Source organism: Ammospiza nelsoni, chromosome Z (assembly GCF_027579445.1).
Source record: "Ammospiza nelsoni isolate bAmmNel1 chromosome Z, bAmmNel1.pri, whole genome shotgun sequence".
Classification (NCBI taxonomy): domain Eukaryota; kingdom Metazoa; phylum Chordata; class Aves; order Passeriformes; family Passerellidae; genus Ammospiza; species Ammospiza nelsoni.
Genome location: NC_080669.1, coordinates 29,604,360 through 29,619,544, shown reverse-complemented (window position 1 = coordinate 29,619,544; position 15,185 = coordinate 29,604,360). Strand labels below are relative to the sequence as shown.

At 36.3% G+C, this 15,185-nt stretch overlaps 1 protein-coding gene across 1 annotated transcript in view; it reads right to left on the bottom strand.

Annotated features, from left to right (window-relative positions):
• CNTNAP4 (contactin associated protein family member 4) overlaps positions 1-13,883 on the bottom strand; it is a 208,017-nt gene extending 194,134 nt beyond the window's left edge. The window contains exon 1 of the mRNA XM_059492753.1: positions 13,718-13,883. Coding sequence (XP_059348736.1) covers positions 13,718-13,814 — 97 coding nt within the window. The 5' untranslated portion in view covers positions 13,815-13,883. The remainder of the gene's footprint in view (positions 1-13,717) is intronic.
• Between the last annotated feature and the right edge of the window lie 1,302 nt (positions 13,884-15,185).

Genomic DNA, 15,185 nt, shown 5'->3' with positions numbered 1-15,185 from the left:
CAGGGAATATATTCTTGCTCTTTTAAAGGTGCTCATGCCAGCTAGGTTCCTGTTGAAATCTTTTCTTGAACAAGGACAGACTGGGAGCCCAGAGTGGGACCCAGACTTAAAATCCTTTAGAGCGACACACAGGTATTTCATGCCTTAGCTGAGGCAACTCATGAAGTTGTTTTATTCTCTTCCACAATTAGAAAGATTAAATTCTTAAAAAAAATCATTGGAAAGACTTCATTTTGTGAAACCATTTGAATACTGGAGTTACACAGGGGGTGTACAATATCAAAACCCAGCATTAAAACCACACAACATAGCAACACTCTGCATGCAGCGCTGACACGCACAACCAATGGTTCTGAGTAAACCCATTTGCTAACACAAGAGATGATGTGTTACAGATGGAATGTCAGCAGTACACAGGTTTAGTGTCTATCAGGCTCCTTTTTATTTTATGAGTTGTTGCTTCTAATATTCAAATATATGCATGACTTCCAAGTTCAAAGGACCTATCTGCTCATATCCCTATGAAAGAAAACTGCACATTTCTCACTCTCATAGTAAGAAACAGTAATGAGCAGAGTGGCCAATGCCTATCGTAGAAACCAAATCAAGTGTGAGAAATAGAGATAATCCCAAATCTTGGAAAATTTGCCAGGGAAACAAATGAGGCCATGGTGAATGAAACAATCAAGCATCTGAATTTCTGATACCTGCAAAAGGGATTTGAAGGAGTTTATGAGATAAAGAGTATCCCTTACAGTCTAGTTCCACAAACCTTTGTTTTGACTGACCATGTAACATTATTTCATACTACAGCAAACTCCACCACTGTAAAAAAAACCTAAAAAACTAAAAAAAAAGAAAAAAAATCCTGCATAGAAGTGTAATTATTTTTATAGTAAATGAATGAATTTTCAAGTCCTAAAAAATCTGGGCAAGGCATCATTCCTCAATTTTAATATTGTTTGAAAACATAACAGACTGAGACATGGGCATCTGTGTTTTGCTCCTGCCCATAGTCTAGAACTTCAAACATAGTATTGTGTGTAAGTTGGGTACAAACTCTATTTTAACATTAGAACCACAAAATCAGACTTCTCAACTACAATAAAAAAACAGTTACCTGCAAAGCTACATAAGTAGAAAAGTGGAAAGGGGAAAGTCAAATTCTAACTGGTCATCAGTAGTAAATCTGTGATTCAGAAATAATTTGGTACAGAGGGTAAGAATGCCTCAGAAGGGATTAAAGGGTCTAGGAGGAAGATTGCCAAATAGATGACTCCCTATTGTCTTACAGCAATCCAGGAATACCAGTAAGGTGATTGGGTCCAAATTTGGGCAGCAGAACAGGGAGAAGGCCTAGACCAAAGGGTGGACCAAGGTGTGACCACTCACAGGGCTGGTTCTCGGGCTAGTGGGTAGAAAACATCTGTCAAGAGGCATCTATGCAGACTTGTTTTAAAACAACTTATTAAAGTGAGATTCTGCTCACTGTGTTATTCATCAATTACGTATATATAGATAGATAGCTAGATATAGATATAGGTATAGATATATAGATAGATATATTTAAGCATGAACATGTTTTATATGCCTTGACAGATAAAATAAAAATTCCCCAACTAGTTTAAGCAGTATATCACTTACTATTTACTGTTTTAAAAATTTTTTTATTTTCTTCTGAGTCATACATTTAGGCTTTGAAAATAAAGTTTCTGTTTAATCTAAAGGAATAACACAATTCTTCTTTCATAAAAATTCCATATTCTAATTTTGATAATACTGATGTGGCATAGTATTTCTTCTCTCAGTGATGACAGATTAATTGTTGTAAAAGTGACAATGAATTATTTGCTTGGAATAAATTTAAGCAATCAAGACACTATCTGTCAAATATTTTTAGGCAGATATTAAAAGATCCTATAAGATAGACCACTATTTATACTCCAAGAAGTAACACACTGAGTGATTACCACTCACTGCTATTTGCCACCTATTTACCCAGTTACGTTTTATGAAAAATTACAGTTTAAGAAATATCCAATATTTTAGAATATTCTAGTCTGGAAAAAAAAAAAATTGTACCAAACAATACCTGATTTTGTGACTAAAATTGTCCACTACCACAAAAGTGGTTCTAATATATTTTTAGCAGTGGGGTTCCAAAGTCAGCAGAACACTGTCTTCATCACAACTTTCTCCTACACATAGCTTTTACTGCCAAGAGACAGGGTAGGAAGGATGACAGAAACATTTAAAAATTCTTCCTGGGCTTCCTGGTTTAGGAGTAGATTTATTACATTTAACCATTGTGAATTACTGAGAAAATGACACATGTCCAATCTGGGATGTTTCCCAAACGTACTTCTACATTAGTTAAAGCCACAAAAATGATATTATAATTAAATATCTATGCCATCAGTAAATGGTAACATATGAACAAAAATTCAGGTGTGAAAGATGAATGAATCTCTCATTAAAAAAAATCTATTGAGACAGCATTGAAGCATTCAGCAAGATAAGGATACATGTAACTATAAAAGCTAACATGTAAATATGAACATCTCTAAATCTGTAATATTCAAGTATGCACAACCATGCACTGAAACTTGACATAATTTGATTCTACTCAATATACATTTTCAACACCTGCGGCATTATCTTAGAAACACTTCCACTGAGACATTACAAAAATATATTAGAAACATCAAAACAGAGACTACTCTCTTCGGTACCTCCATCACACATATAGACTTTATACTAGAGCTGAGAGCTAGATCAGAGAATTCTCTGTTAGAGTTTCTCAATCTGTCCTTGTGTAGAATATCCACAGAGAATATACTACCATCCTTCCCAAGAAGCAGCATGTGGTCAAATTTCTATGTAGTCACTGTAGAGATGCAAGAAGAAAAGACTTATTTGCCATGGTAGATTCCCCACCTCCACCCACCCTCCCACCCTGCCCCAACCAGACACAAAATGGTGAAAAAAAAGCTTGTTTTCTACTGCAGTTTCCTAAGTATAACAGAGAGGAAGTTCAGAAAACTGTGAATCCATCACTCACTCATCACTCTAAATTTGGGGCAGTCTGACTGTGTATCTACCACTGCTGGGCTACAAAGAGCAAACTGGCAAAGAGATGTAGACAATTTGTAAAGGGTTTGAAAACAACAACACTTCATTGCAGACAGTACAGAAATGTACATACAGGTACTTGCACATCAATCTTCCTTTTTCCCAGTCTCTACCTCTTAAACTCTTTATTTTCCTGCCCACAGAGAATTAATCAGAACACAGTAAAGCACAGATATATAGCATAAGTATGATCCATGAGGTAATGACTGTTCACAAAAGTCAAAACAATTTGAGTAGAGATGGAGGTTTTTGAGCCCTTGAGAAAGAAAAACAAAAAAAAATTTAAAAGTCATCATACCCCAAACACATTGAAAATATACAAGGAGTAGATGCTAAAGTGATATTCCATAAAAAAATCTTACACACTGCCTATCATAACTGAAAGGATTCTTCAGGAGAATGCTATAGCTACATTTAACCTGTCATCTGTGTCTAGGTGAGAGTTTTACACTTAATTATTGTTATAGGCACTGCAAATTTTACCCAGATATAAAAGCATATTGATAGTCTCTTTGGGTAACAGTAGATCAAAACCTAACAAAGGTTTGGCAGCTGACTGATCTATCACCGAATTCCTTCTGTATTTTATTTTACTTGACATCCAAATAATATTTTTACAGAACTGTGCTTTGAGAAAAACCCTGTCATAGTCTTCTCTTGTGCCAGGCTGAACACTGCTGTCCAGATCTTCCAAAAGTACACCAGGAAAGAAGATTACAAACAGTACCATGGTACTGTTTGTTCTGTTTTGCAGGGAGAAAAACATATTCAGTGGCATACACATTTGTTTACAAATATGTTTTATGGAAGAGCAAGTATGTTAGGAGTAAAGTTATGGGTTAGTATTTGCAAACAAGTTTTATATTAATCCCTCCTTTCTCCAGGAGGTTGGTTTGTTCTCAGTGTTAATTACTGGAGGACATGTCTAGTCTTTGGAGAAAGACCTGAAACAGACCTTGCTTGAAAACAGAAATGTAATCTCTGACAAGTATAGTGGAGCTCCAGAGCCTGCTGGCATGGTGAAACTGAAAAACAGCCCTAAAACTTCCACGCTCAGGCTGATAAAACTAAGAGTTTACTGCAGCATACTTTATCAGTTTCAGGGCAGAGCTCAGCAATCGTCAGTGTGCTCCATTGCATCCAGATAGTCCTGAAAGAATTTAGTTTTAAGGGCTATTTCACCCTTGAAAATTAAAATCAATCATCTTGACAGTTTTTTTTAAAAAGTTACCATTGACTCAGAAAACAGCAGTAGTTTTTCAATACAGGCATAGAAATTCCCCAACCACAGTAAGTAGCTAAAATTCGAAATGTCTTTTTCTTCTCATATTTATATTTTGTCAAGCAGGACAAATGAGTAATTCTTGTTTGTTGTACAGTTGTGTATCTGAGCCCTCCAAACAAGGCATAGCGAAAGGAAATAAAGAGACCAGTCATATTCAAACTATGCAGCATATCACTCTTGAATGAATATTCAGCTCATTCTTTCTAAAGCTTTTATTCAATATTTATTTACGCAAAGCTTCCATTGATTTCCCTAGGAGCTTTAGTATAAAGAATAAAGATGAAATTCAGTGCTATTTTTGACTGAAAAACAACTCTCCCCCAACAAAAAACAAACAAGAAAAAAAAACAAAAAAACAACAACAACAAAACACCCCCCCCCACCAATTCCTAAAGATTGCTTATTCTTCTTAAAAAAGAGGGGTAAGTAAATCTCACTATGATTAAAAAGTATTGCAAACTAGACTACTGCAGATAGGCTTCCTGTCATTGAATGAAAATGAAAATTATAGTGAGAGCCACAGTTTACTGCCTTGAAGCTTCCTAATCTAAATAACCGTCAGTCTGGATGGTATAAAGGCTTTAAAGTAACCACAAAAGTACCAGGATATTTTTATTTCGTTTATTGTTTTATGAAAAGAAATGCTGTAGGGTTCTGGTTTTGTTTTTTTTTTCATAATTGAGTCTATTTCACTCTATGCTTTCTTTGGAAGAAAAAAAAAACCCTACAGTTTTGACAAGTCTGGGGTTAAAATTGAGCTGTAATCATGGTTTATCAAAGGGGTGGAAAGATCAGACTGTCTCAGGTGGATAGAACAGTCAGTTTCAGCTTATTTAATTTAATGAGATTGCACTTTACCAGAACATTGTGTATGGTCAAAATACCTGTTGCACACTTTTAGGAATGAAAGACAGTCTCACTGGTAGGACATTTGCAGCTTCTTACTTAGTCCCTATGTTTTGTCTAGGTCTAGCAATGGCAGCAGCCTTAACCCCTGGGAAATCAAGGAGCACCTTTGTTACCAAACACTGAAAAGGGAGACTCAGGGAGTCTTAACAGCAAACATGAATGAGTTGCCAGGTATAGCTGGTGATTTCTGTACAAGATAATCAATACAGATTGGTATACTTTTTTCTAACACTTACTTACAGTAAGATATTTTGACAGAACTGGAACCCATCTTATCTAGCGTAGATGTCTACAAAGCATACAGATTACCTAGTTACTTGGTCAAAATCAGTAATGACAGCCAAATGGCACATTTATACTGCAAATTCCCTTTGAATACGATTTCTTCCTTCCATCTTTGTCACGACTTCTTCACGTAAGAAAAACTTTTTTTCTTTCATATGACTAATAAGGGACTTAGCTAGCTCAGATGCAAATATATAAATTTCAGATTTTTAATTTCATAGAGATAAATCTCATTTTTCCTGTCTCAGAGGAAGACATAAGTTAATCATACGCCTCAAAAGTAAGTAATATTTGCAAATAAATGGAACAAGGAAATTCTCCCTTCTCCTGCTAAAATCTATAGTTTTATTTCTAATTCCAAAAGTCTTTGAGGTTCAAATTGGTATTTTCTTACTCGTATTCCATACACATCATCTAACTTTACCATAATGAGTAATACTGAAGAAATCAACTTTGCCTGTCCCCTTAAATTTTTCAGGTAATTACAGAACATCGATATTGAGCACATCCAGTCTAATGTAACTCAGGATGCGGCAAAATGCTGCCAGTGAACTAAACCAGTGTTACGGGCTCCCTGTATGCAACTCGGTTTGTTTGGAACAACACTTTTTTAGTGCATGTTCCCCTCAAAAGGTTTTACTCTTGCCATCTTGTTGAAAACCTCTGCCCCAGGGCTTCTTTAATAACAAGATACTCTGTTTTTCTCTCCAGGTGTGGTTTGTCAGGTGAGTGGCATCTGAGTAACAATATTTGTCATACTCTGTTTAACCACGTATTTTATGAGAATTTTGTTTTGTTCTTTAGAATTTTCTATAAAGGTATTATTTTACAATAACTGTGAACAGATCAAGCAAATACAGACGGGGATTTCTTGCAGCAAATATTAAACATAATCGGAAAAAAAATAGAAAATCTTACTTTTAGAAACAACTAAGGTTTTGAAAACACTTTCTACTTAGATTTAGAAGAGGACAGAGGAAGACCTGAAAAAGTGAAAGATGTTCTTCAGCTGTTGGCTGAAAAAAATTATATTAAGTAATAAAATAAATTCAAATATTCCAACATACTGCTTCTAATCTACTTCTCCCTCAAGACCCCATATGCAAATATTTTAATTGCTCAAATAATATCTTAGAAACAAACAAGGACTCTAACAGCAAGGAACAAGAAATAACTTATTCTTGAGCACAACTAAATAACAAGATCTACTTAATGAAAAATTATTAGACCCACTACCCAGCTGGACAAATTTTCTAACCATACTTTTTCTCTATCCTTTGAGACTTAGGGCCCTAGAGGCACTTTTCTTTACTTGCGCATTAAGGGAGTATGATATTTAAATAATAATTCTGTTGTTCTTAATTTTAATCTACTTAAAATGAAGCTTCCAAGATTTCAATCACTTTTCAAATTATTGCACAAAAAGTGCTCATTAAGTAGATTACAGTATAGATATTACCTCAGGTCCGCACAGTATTTTGGTTCCTAAAAATAGCACACCAATTTGTAGTAAACACTTCAAAACCTTCTTCTGAAAAGCAAAATAATTGGACACAAATCCTCCACTGTGTTTCATAGATTTAACTCAAGGTTACTGGCCTCAATTTCAAGTGGTAATAGATGACCTACAGAGTATTGTATATTCTACAGAGAATAACATTAGTCTGTAATGGGATACTCGCACATATATAAAACACAAACACATGACAAATAAGTAAGAATGATAAAATACAGAGATACAAAACATTGCAGAGGTAAAATTCCAGCAAACCACAGTTGGCTAAATTCTAGCAGTAAAGATGCATCATTTTTTACAAACAAATAGAGCAACACATTTTGGTCTTGACAGCATGCTGTTTCTCCTATATGTTTTATGTTATTTCTCAAATTTAGAAGGACAGCCTTTGTTATAATGATATTTATCTAATATATATCGGTATACTGAGAAAGACACCTCTTCTTCAATTTTTAATCTACAAGTCACATGTAGGCCCTGACTGCCAAAATTACAAGTTACAAAGAAATTTTATACTTAAGAACTACCAGATCAATTTAACAAAACAGTTAACAGTGCAAAATACAAGCAATTCTACAGAAACTCATCACAATCAATGTTTTCACTATTGTTTTCACTTTTCAATTCCTTTTCATAAAACAACTGAAAATTCAGAGGGAAAAGCAAATTTTAACTTTTTACTTCAGAAACATCTTAAAAATAATGTATACTTCTGGAGTCAGTGACAGACACAGACATGATTAATTTTATTACTTGTTATTTCTTCACTGTTTTTAAAAAATTGCCTGGAGTGTTCTAGGAAGGAAAGCCCTTTGAATTAGTGATGGCTCTCACAGCTCCCACCTCTGTTATCACCTTGTTAGTTGAGAGCAGCTAACATTAAACATTAAAAGTACTGAGAAGCAGTTCTAACTTTCCCACAATCCTGTGTGATACAGCACACTGAACTCTCAGATCTACAAGCAGCACAAAGGCACAGGTTTATCTGGGGGGGGAAGAAAAGAAATATTTGAAAGATTTAATGCATCTTGACTGCTCAATTGTTCTTTTATTTGCTTGTTTGGAGTGGGGAGGTAGCAGGATTGAGAAGGGATGGGGGGATATGTGGCCTATTTTTTCTCAGCTAAACTTGTTCGAAGGTGAGATTGTTGAAGTTTTTTTCAAAAGATGAATCAGTAGACAGAGTACTAGCAAGTATATCATATGAGATATTGTGCTGATTTTGGCTGGGGTAGAGTTAATTTCCTTCACAGTGACTGGTATGGGGTCTGTGTTTTGGGTTTGTGCAGAACACAAGGTTGGTAATATAGAGAGGTTTTTTTTTTCTTTTTTTCTTTTGTTATTGCTGAGCAGGGCTCACACAGGGGCAAAATCTTTCCTGCTTTTTGCACTGTCTCAATGGAAAGAAGTTAAGAATGCACGGAAGGCTGGGACAAGACACTGCCAAGAGAGATGACCCAAAGGGATACCCGAGACTACATGGCATCATGCTCAGCATATAAAACTGGGGGAAGGGGGAGGAAGGGGTGGGGCAGTGATATTTGGAGAGATGGCATTTGCTTTCCCAAGGCACTGCTATGTGTGATGGGGCCCTGCTCTCCTGGAGATGGCTGAATACCTGCCTGCCCATGGAAGTGGAAAAAACACTCCTTGTTTTACTTTGCTTGTGCATGTGACTTCTGCCTTTTCTATGCACAGAATTAGAAAATTTCTGAGTTGGAAAAGACCTATGAGGACCATCAAGTTCAATTTTTCTCCATCCACAAGTTTTCTACCTATCACCCTTCCTCATCTTTACCTGCTGGTGGGGAAAACGCTGAGCAGCTGTGTTGGGCTTGGTCGATGGCTGGGGTTAAAACAACACAGACCTATAAATATATAGTACAGATTATCTGTTTGTGGATTTTTTTCTAATGCAACAGAGAAATGCCTGGAAAGAATATTAAACCTGAGCTTTGTTCCTCATACACAAAAATATGACAGAAGTGCACATTATTTCGTGAGACTTTGGCAAATCATCTTAGCCAAAAGTTGTCTTTCTCATGGACGAACACAGATGTAGGCTTACGTGCTCTAATGTAATAAGAAGGAAAGCAGAATGGCCATGACTGAGTATTTATGAGAACATGAAGAAGTTAGTGCTTCCTATAGAATTTCTGAATGGCATTTAATCAAAATATAGGATGTCCTAACTTACACAGCAAATGTAATAAATAATTAACATATATCCTATAGCATTTTCTGCTTGTGGTTGATACTATCATACTTTGAGAACGTCATTAATTGTCTCTCACTTTTCTCCAGTCATGACCAAGTTTGCTCCATCCATCCTTCTGACTGGGCTCAGGGACAAGTGTATTCATGGGAATTCTAAAGCCTGAAGCAATGGGATGTGAATTGCTGATTATACTCAGTGTGATCAATCCAAGGCTTTTCTGTGAATTCTAAGCCTTTAAAGTCTAAAAAAAACCATATTTTTCTTTTGGTGTTAGTTTAGATTCGATGTTGATGCAAGTTTTTGATGTTACTGTAGAAACAACATATGAAATATACCAGAGATGTCTGTAATGTTTTATTCACGTAAGTAATTGCCCAGAGATGGCCTGATCTCTGATGAGTTCTCCATTGCCCTCTCATAGCAGAGATAGATGATAATAAACAGAAAATAAATATTAATTAAGCTAAAAGAAAATTAAGGAAGGGACTGCTTTCTCCTCCCCTCCAGTTCGTATCAACGACAAACTAACAGTAAAAGAATTACAATTTAAATTAAATTGCTTTTGATTAACAGCACTTCGGTATCATTTCAATGCGGTTCCATAAAATTGTCAGTTATTCTACGGAGTTGTTTGGTACCAATGATTAACATCAGAATGGTAATAATTTCAAAACTGATATACACTGTTTTCCTTGTAGAAAGTAATCCCTTCCCAACAGGTAATACCTGTACAATGACTTGCATCTGATGGTATAATCAAGGTATGTATTCACTCAGTCCTCTCTTTGAAAACTTCAGTTTCATTAATAGTCCTTCTCTGTCATCTTTAGAGAGGTTCTCTAATCTAGCATTAATGAGAAATTCCTGTTATGTAAAATAAAATCAACAGCAGTCATAATAATAGTAGCAGTAGTAGTAGTAGTAATAATAATAATAAATGTTTATGTGCTTACAGAACTTGTGATCATCATAGTACACATGAAAATCTGAATTCATAAAAGCTTCTGCAAAACTGGGGAGTTTTAACACAGAGAAGTAGGTATGCAGAAGTGAGAATTTGCATGGAAACTCCCCAATTCGTCTTTATTTCCATTCACTGCAACAATTTCCCTTAATAATTTTTAGTCACAGCTGACTTGATCTGTATAGAGGGTTTAATTATATTTTCTGCAACACTTCAGTTTTAGAGAGTTTAAAAAAAAAGCCCCTGCACCTACTGGAGTACCAATTTCTGGCAGGTTTTCAAGTGATGATTTAGTAACTTGCTGATTTACAACACTAGAGACAGTTACCAATAAAACAAAAATGTCTCATAGCTCCAGTGGAAAAAAACTTAGAGCAGTACTTGCCTTAATCTTTCATTTAAAACTCACACTTGAACCTTATACAATTACTTACTAAGGCTCTGCACTTCAAACTTCTTTCAACTACACTGGAACTTCAATTCTTTGGGAGGAAGAAAGTAGAGGAAAGCTCTAAGCAGCACTATTACAGAACTTTTAAAATATTTGGAATTTCAGCACCAATTGTTACTTCTCTTGGTTGGAAGTGTCAGAGTTAATTTTCAGGGGAAACAAAAAGAAATAAGACCCTAGAAATAAAATTTCATATTTAAATGAATTTTATAATATTTAAAATATTAAAAATATGCTGACAACCTAAGAACTTAAAAATCATTTTATCAGAAGAGGAATATTGTGATTTCTTTGAGATAGAAATAATTTTAAACACATCAATTTTTGATCTAGGAAATTCTCTTTGGACAACTGACTTAGTAATATTATCAATGACACTTCAAGATGACATTTAAAGGTCTTTACTTTTGTCTTTTCTTACTGGCCGCTGGCCTTAAAGGCAAAGGAAAACTTAAGTATTCAGGATCTATTACTACAGAAAGAACCATAAAATTAAAACAAGAAGAATACATTAATACAGAGGAAAAATTAAAACCCCATCCTATCATCTTTGATGATTGGCAGCCTACTGGAAAATCTAGCCATCAAAATTCATTCAAGATATTCAAACTTCACCTGATTTTGTAAATGGGTTTAATAACTTTAATGCCAATAGTAGAAGCACCTACTTAAAAGGATTTCAATTCCTGGTTAACACACAAGAAGAAAGGAGTAAAATAAGTTCAAGTAGGTAGATAATGGCTCCTGCATGGATCTACCATAATCAGCAATTACGAAAAACCTTTTCTCCTAAGGTAATTTTTTTTAATTGTAACACGCTAACAAAATTTATACCATAATACTTCAGATGTAAACTGTCACTTCTAAAACAAACTACCTCTCCTACAGAAATTTTCACTTCCTAAACAATGTGTATATATATATATATATATATATATATATATAATAATTTTTTTCCAGATTAGATCTTGAAAATTAAAAATATGCATTAGGGTGGCCAAGTTCTCAACAATACATTATTGTTCAGTGTTCAAATAAAAAAAATTATTTTTTCCATAATAATGGTATCTTCTCTGTAGCATGGGCAGAGTTCTTGTATTTTCCATTTGGATGAGTGTTTTGACACAGTTGTAAGGATTTATTCCTAAAAAAAAATACTTTGTATTTATAAATAACAGCATTTACATGAAAAAATCTGTTCATTCAATTCAACCATTTGACACATGATTTTTCCCTGTTTTTGAGATGTATCTGAGAAAGCCAGTAGTGAACATATTTTATACTTGATTTGTTTCATCCTTCAGAATTCTGTATTGGAAAGAAGCTTGAGCCTCTTCCTCCAACCTTGCTTCCTAAATTGTAAGAGTGACCTCTAGTGCTTTACTGCTTTGCTGTGTGATGCGAGTCTTTTTTTGCAATGGTTTTAATATGCCTTCCTGTAAGCAACTGATTTAGTTTCGTGCATAGTGCCAAATGCTATTAATGTGCAATTCAATTATCATGGTCTTGTGAAAATGGATGTATTCATAAACTGTACAATGCAGAATGATGAAGAGAATTAAAGCTGTGACTGGATTGCAGCAGGGTGTTTAACATGAGGAACTTAGTATTCATGTTTAGGGCTACACTATGCACTTGAGTATCAAATGAGATATCATTACTGAATGACAGCACAAGATCATTTTGGTGCTGCAGTGTGAATGTCTGGCTCATGGGAGCATGTTTAGTTTACAAACCATCCATATGCAAAACCCTAGGCTATAGATCCATTGAGCACTTCAAACTTCTCTGCCATTGCTCAAATGTTTCCAGGGAGCTGTCCCCTGCCACTGGGCTGTGTAAGGTTATTCCTGAACATTCCTCAGTGCTTTGACATGCAGTTTCTTCCCATGGAATCATTACTTCAGCCCTTCCCATTCCTGTGATGCACAAGCAGTGCCTTAACAGGAAGGGGAAAAAATATGTTCAGTTCAGGTTATGAGCATCTGGCATTTAGGCTACTGCACTACCATAGAACACAAAATGAAATCCTTCAGCTTGTTGAAGCTGAATCAAATGGAACAAGAATAACTCATTTCTATAACTGAATTATAAAAGCCCTGAAAATTAATTATTTAATAAGGTTTTTCTTTTTTAATTTAAAGGTAATTAACCTAATTCAATACTGGAAACAGATTTTTCAGATACATATATATTTATATATATATATATATGTATGTGTGTGTGCGTATCTATCTAGCTATATATCTCTATATATATGATTTACCTCCTAGAGAGTAGATTGTCCTTAAAACTGTAATCACAGTCTTTATTTTGGGATACCACCCTGCTGGCTAACTCATTAAAAAAATAAAACAAAAACCAAAGTTTCTATTGTAACTGTTAGCATTCTCTTCTGTAGTCATGCATGAACAATACTCCCTAAGCAATCAATGCAGAGACTCTAAAGTCTTGCTAGCCACATTTTTCCTTGTTACATTTCTACTGCTTTTGAACTGCACTGTGATTGCCATTCAAGTTGAGTGCCAGCTTAATCCAGGATATGCAGATACTAGCTTTCAAAATTTTCAAATGCTAAAATCCACTACACAATAGAAACATTGCACAATAGAAGTCTGCCAGTAATTCCATGTAAGACAAAATTTCTTGGAAAATACTGCACTTCAAAAGAGAAAACAAAAATGAAAATACAGCTGAACCTGCATCCCTTAGCAAAATGCTGCTTTCAAATACTCTTATACAGTAAGCTTTATAAACAACATTCTGTACATAGACTCATGACAAAAATCTAAAGAAGAGTTTTAGAACATTTTCAGGCTGGAAGCTTGATGTCGTGATTTCAAAGCATAAATGTTTATCTCAAAAATTATATTTACTCCAAATGCAAAAAAAAAAAAAAAATCACAGAAGTTTTCAACACACTCTGGATTGAGTTTTAAATCATATGCAATACTTACATTTATTCCCTGTCACTGCCATGTGCTGGCGGTGAACACACAGGAAAAAGAGCAGCTTCAAGAAGATTTCAGTGACAGAATCCATGTTCACAATCATTGAGGCACGCAAAAGAACCAGAGTATTCGGAAACAGCTGTGCTGTACTTCTGTTCTGCTCCTGCCTCCTTCCCACCGCCTCTCTCCGCCTCTCCTCGCAGAGCAGCTTCCCAGGGGCCAGGCACCTCAGCCAAACGCGCTCCGCATCTCCTGGCACACGCACGCACACCTCCGGATCTGCTTCCCAGTCTCGCAGCAGCGAGCCCAGAGGCGCAGCAGCGAGGATCTGCCCCCGCCGGCACAGCGGCACCGGGGCGCTCGGGCCGGCTCGGCACGCCGCTGCAGCCGGCAGCCCGCGGGGGCGGCGCCGGACACCCCTGGCGGCGGCGGCGGCGGCGGGCGGCACCGAGCGGCCCCGGGGGCGGCGCTGGGCGGCCCGCTGGAGCCCGCCCTGCCCTGCGCCTGGGCACCGCCGCTCTGCCCGCCGCTCAGCCTCTCCCGGCGTAGCAATCTGTCTTCCTTTTTTTTTTTTTTTTTTTTTTTTTTTTTACACTTTCAGCTGCAAAAGCGTTGCGAGTTTTGCTCTCTTAAAGGAAAGCGATTTGCCTGTAGGAGAGAGCCGAAGCCTGCGAGTAAAATGAGCAGCCTGCCTTTATTTGAGGAGTGAGTGATTGACTGTCCCTCAGGAAAAGGCACCACCACTGTCCCTGGCGGGCTTTATCGCTATTAATGCTGGCATTAAAGAATTACATTCTCAACTCCTAAGAGTAAACACCTAAACATATCTTTCCCAAAATACTTTGGGCCCTACATAGCACATAGAGCATTTTGCTTCCTATCCTTTCACAAAGCTGTCTTTAAACCCTCCTATTGCTTGTGTTTGGGAAATAGCTTCATTTGAGAAAGAGCTTCAGAGAAATTTTAAGTAATTGTATTCAAACTATATTTTAAAAGTGTATGGTTTTGGTTTGTGGTTTTGTTTGGTTTTCTGTTTGTTTGTTTGTTTGTGGGTTTTTTGCAAAACAGGCTGAGTTACTGTATATGCTAACTCTAGCGACGCTTTTTCTCAAGTATGAGAAACTGTGTAATAACTGTGTAATAACTGCGTATTAGCAAACTCATGACATTAGTGAGGGTAAAAGCTGCATTAAAGGACCACATCAATGGCCCCATCCCCGCTGCTTCTGCAGTGATTAAGCTGTATGAACTGTCCATGTTTTTGCAGAAATTACTATGACAATACAAAACTGCATGCCTTGTGACTCTGAGATATATAAAGAGCAGACTTAGCATTTTTATATTCAGCCCAGTGGTCTAAACTTCGTCTTCCTACTTCATGTGAGCTATCTAGCAGTTCATATATACCAACGGGATTTTTCATCCTAAGTGATACTGATGTGTGTGGGTTAGACCCTAGGTACAATGTTGCTGA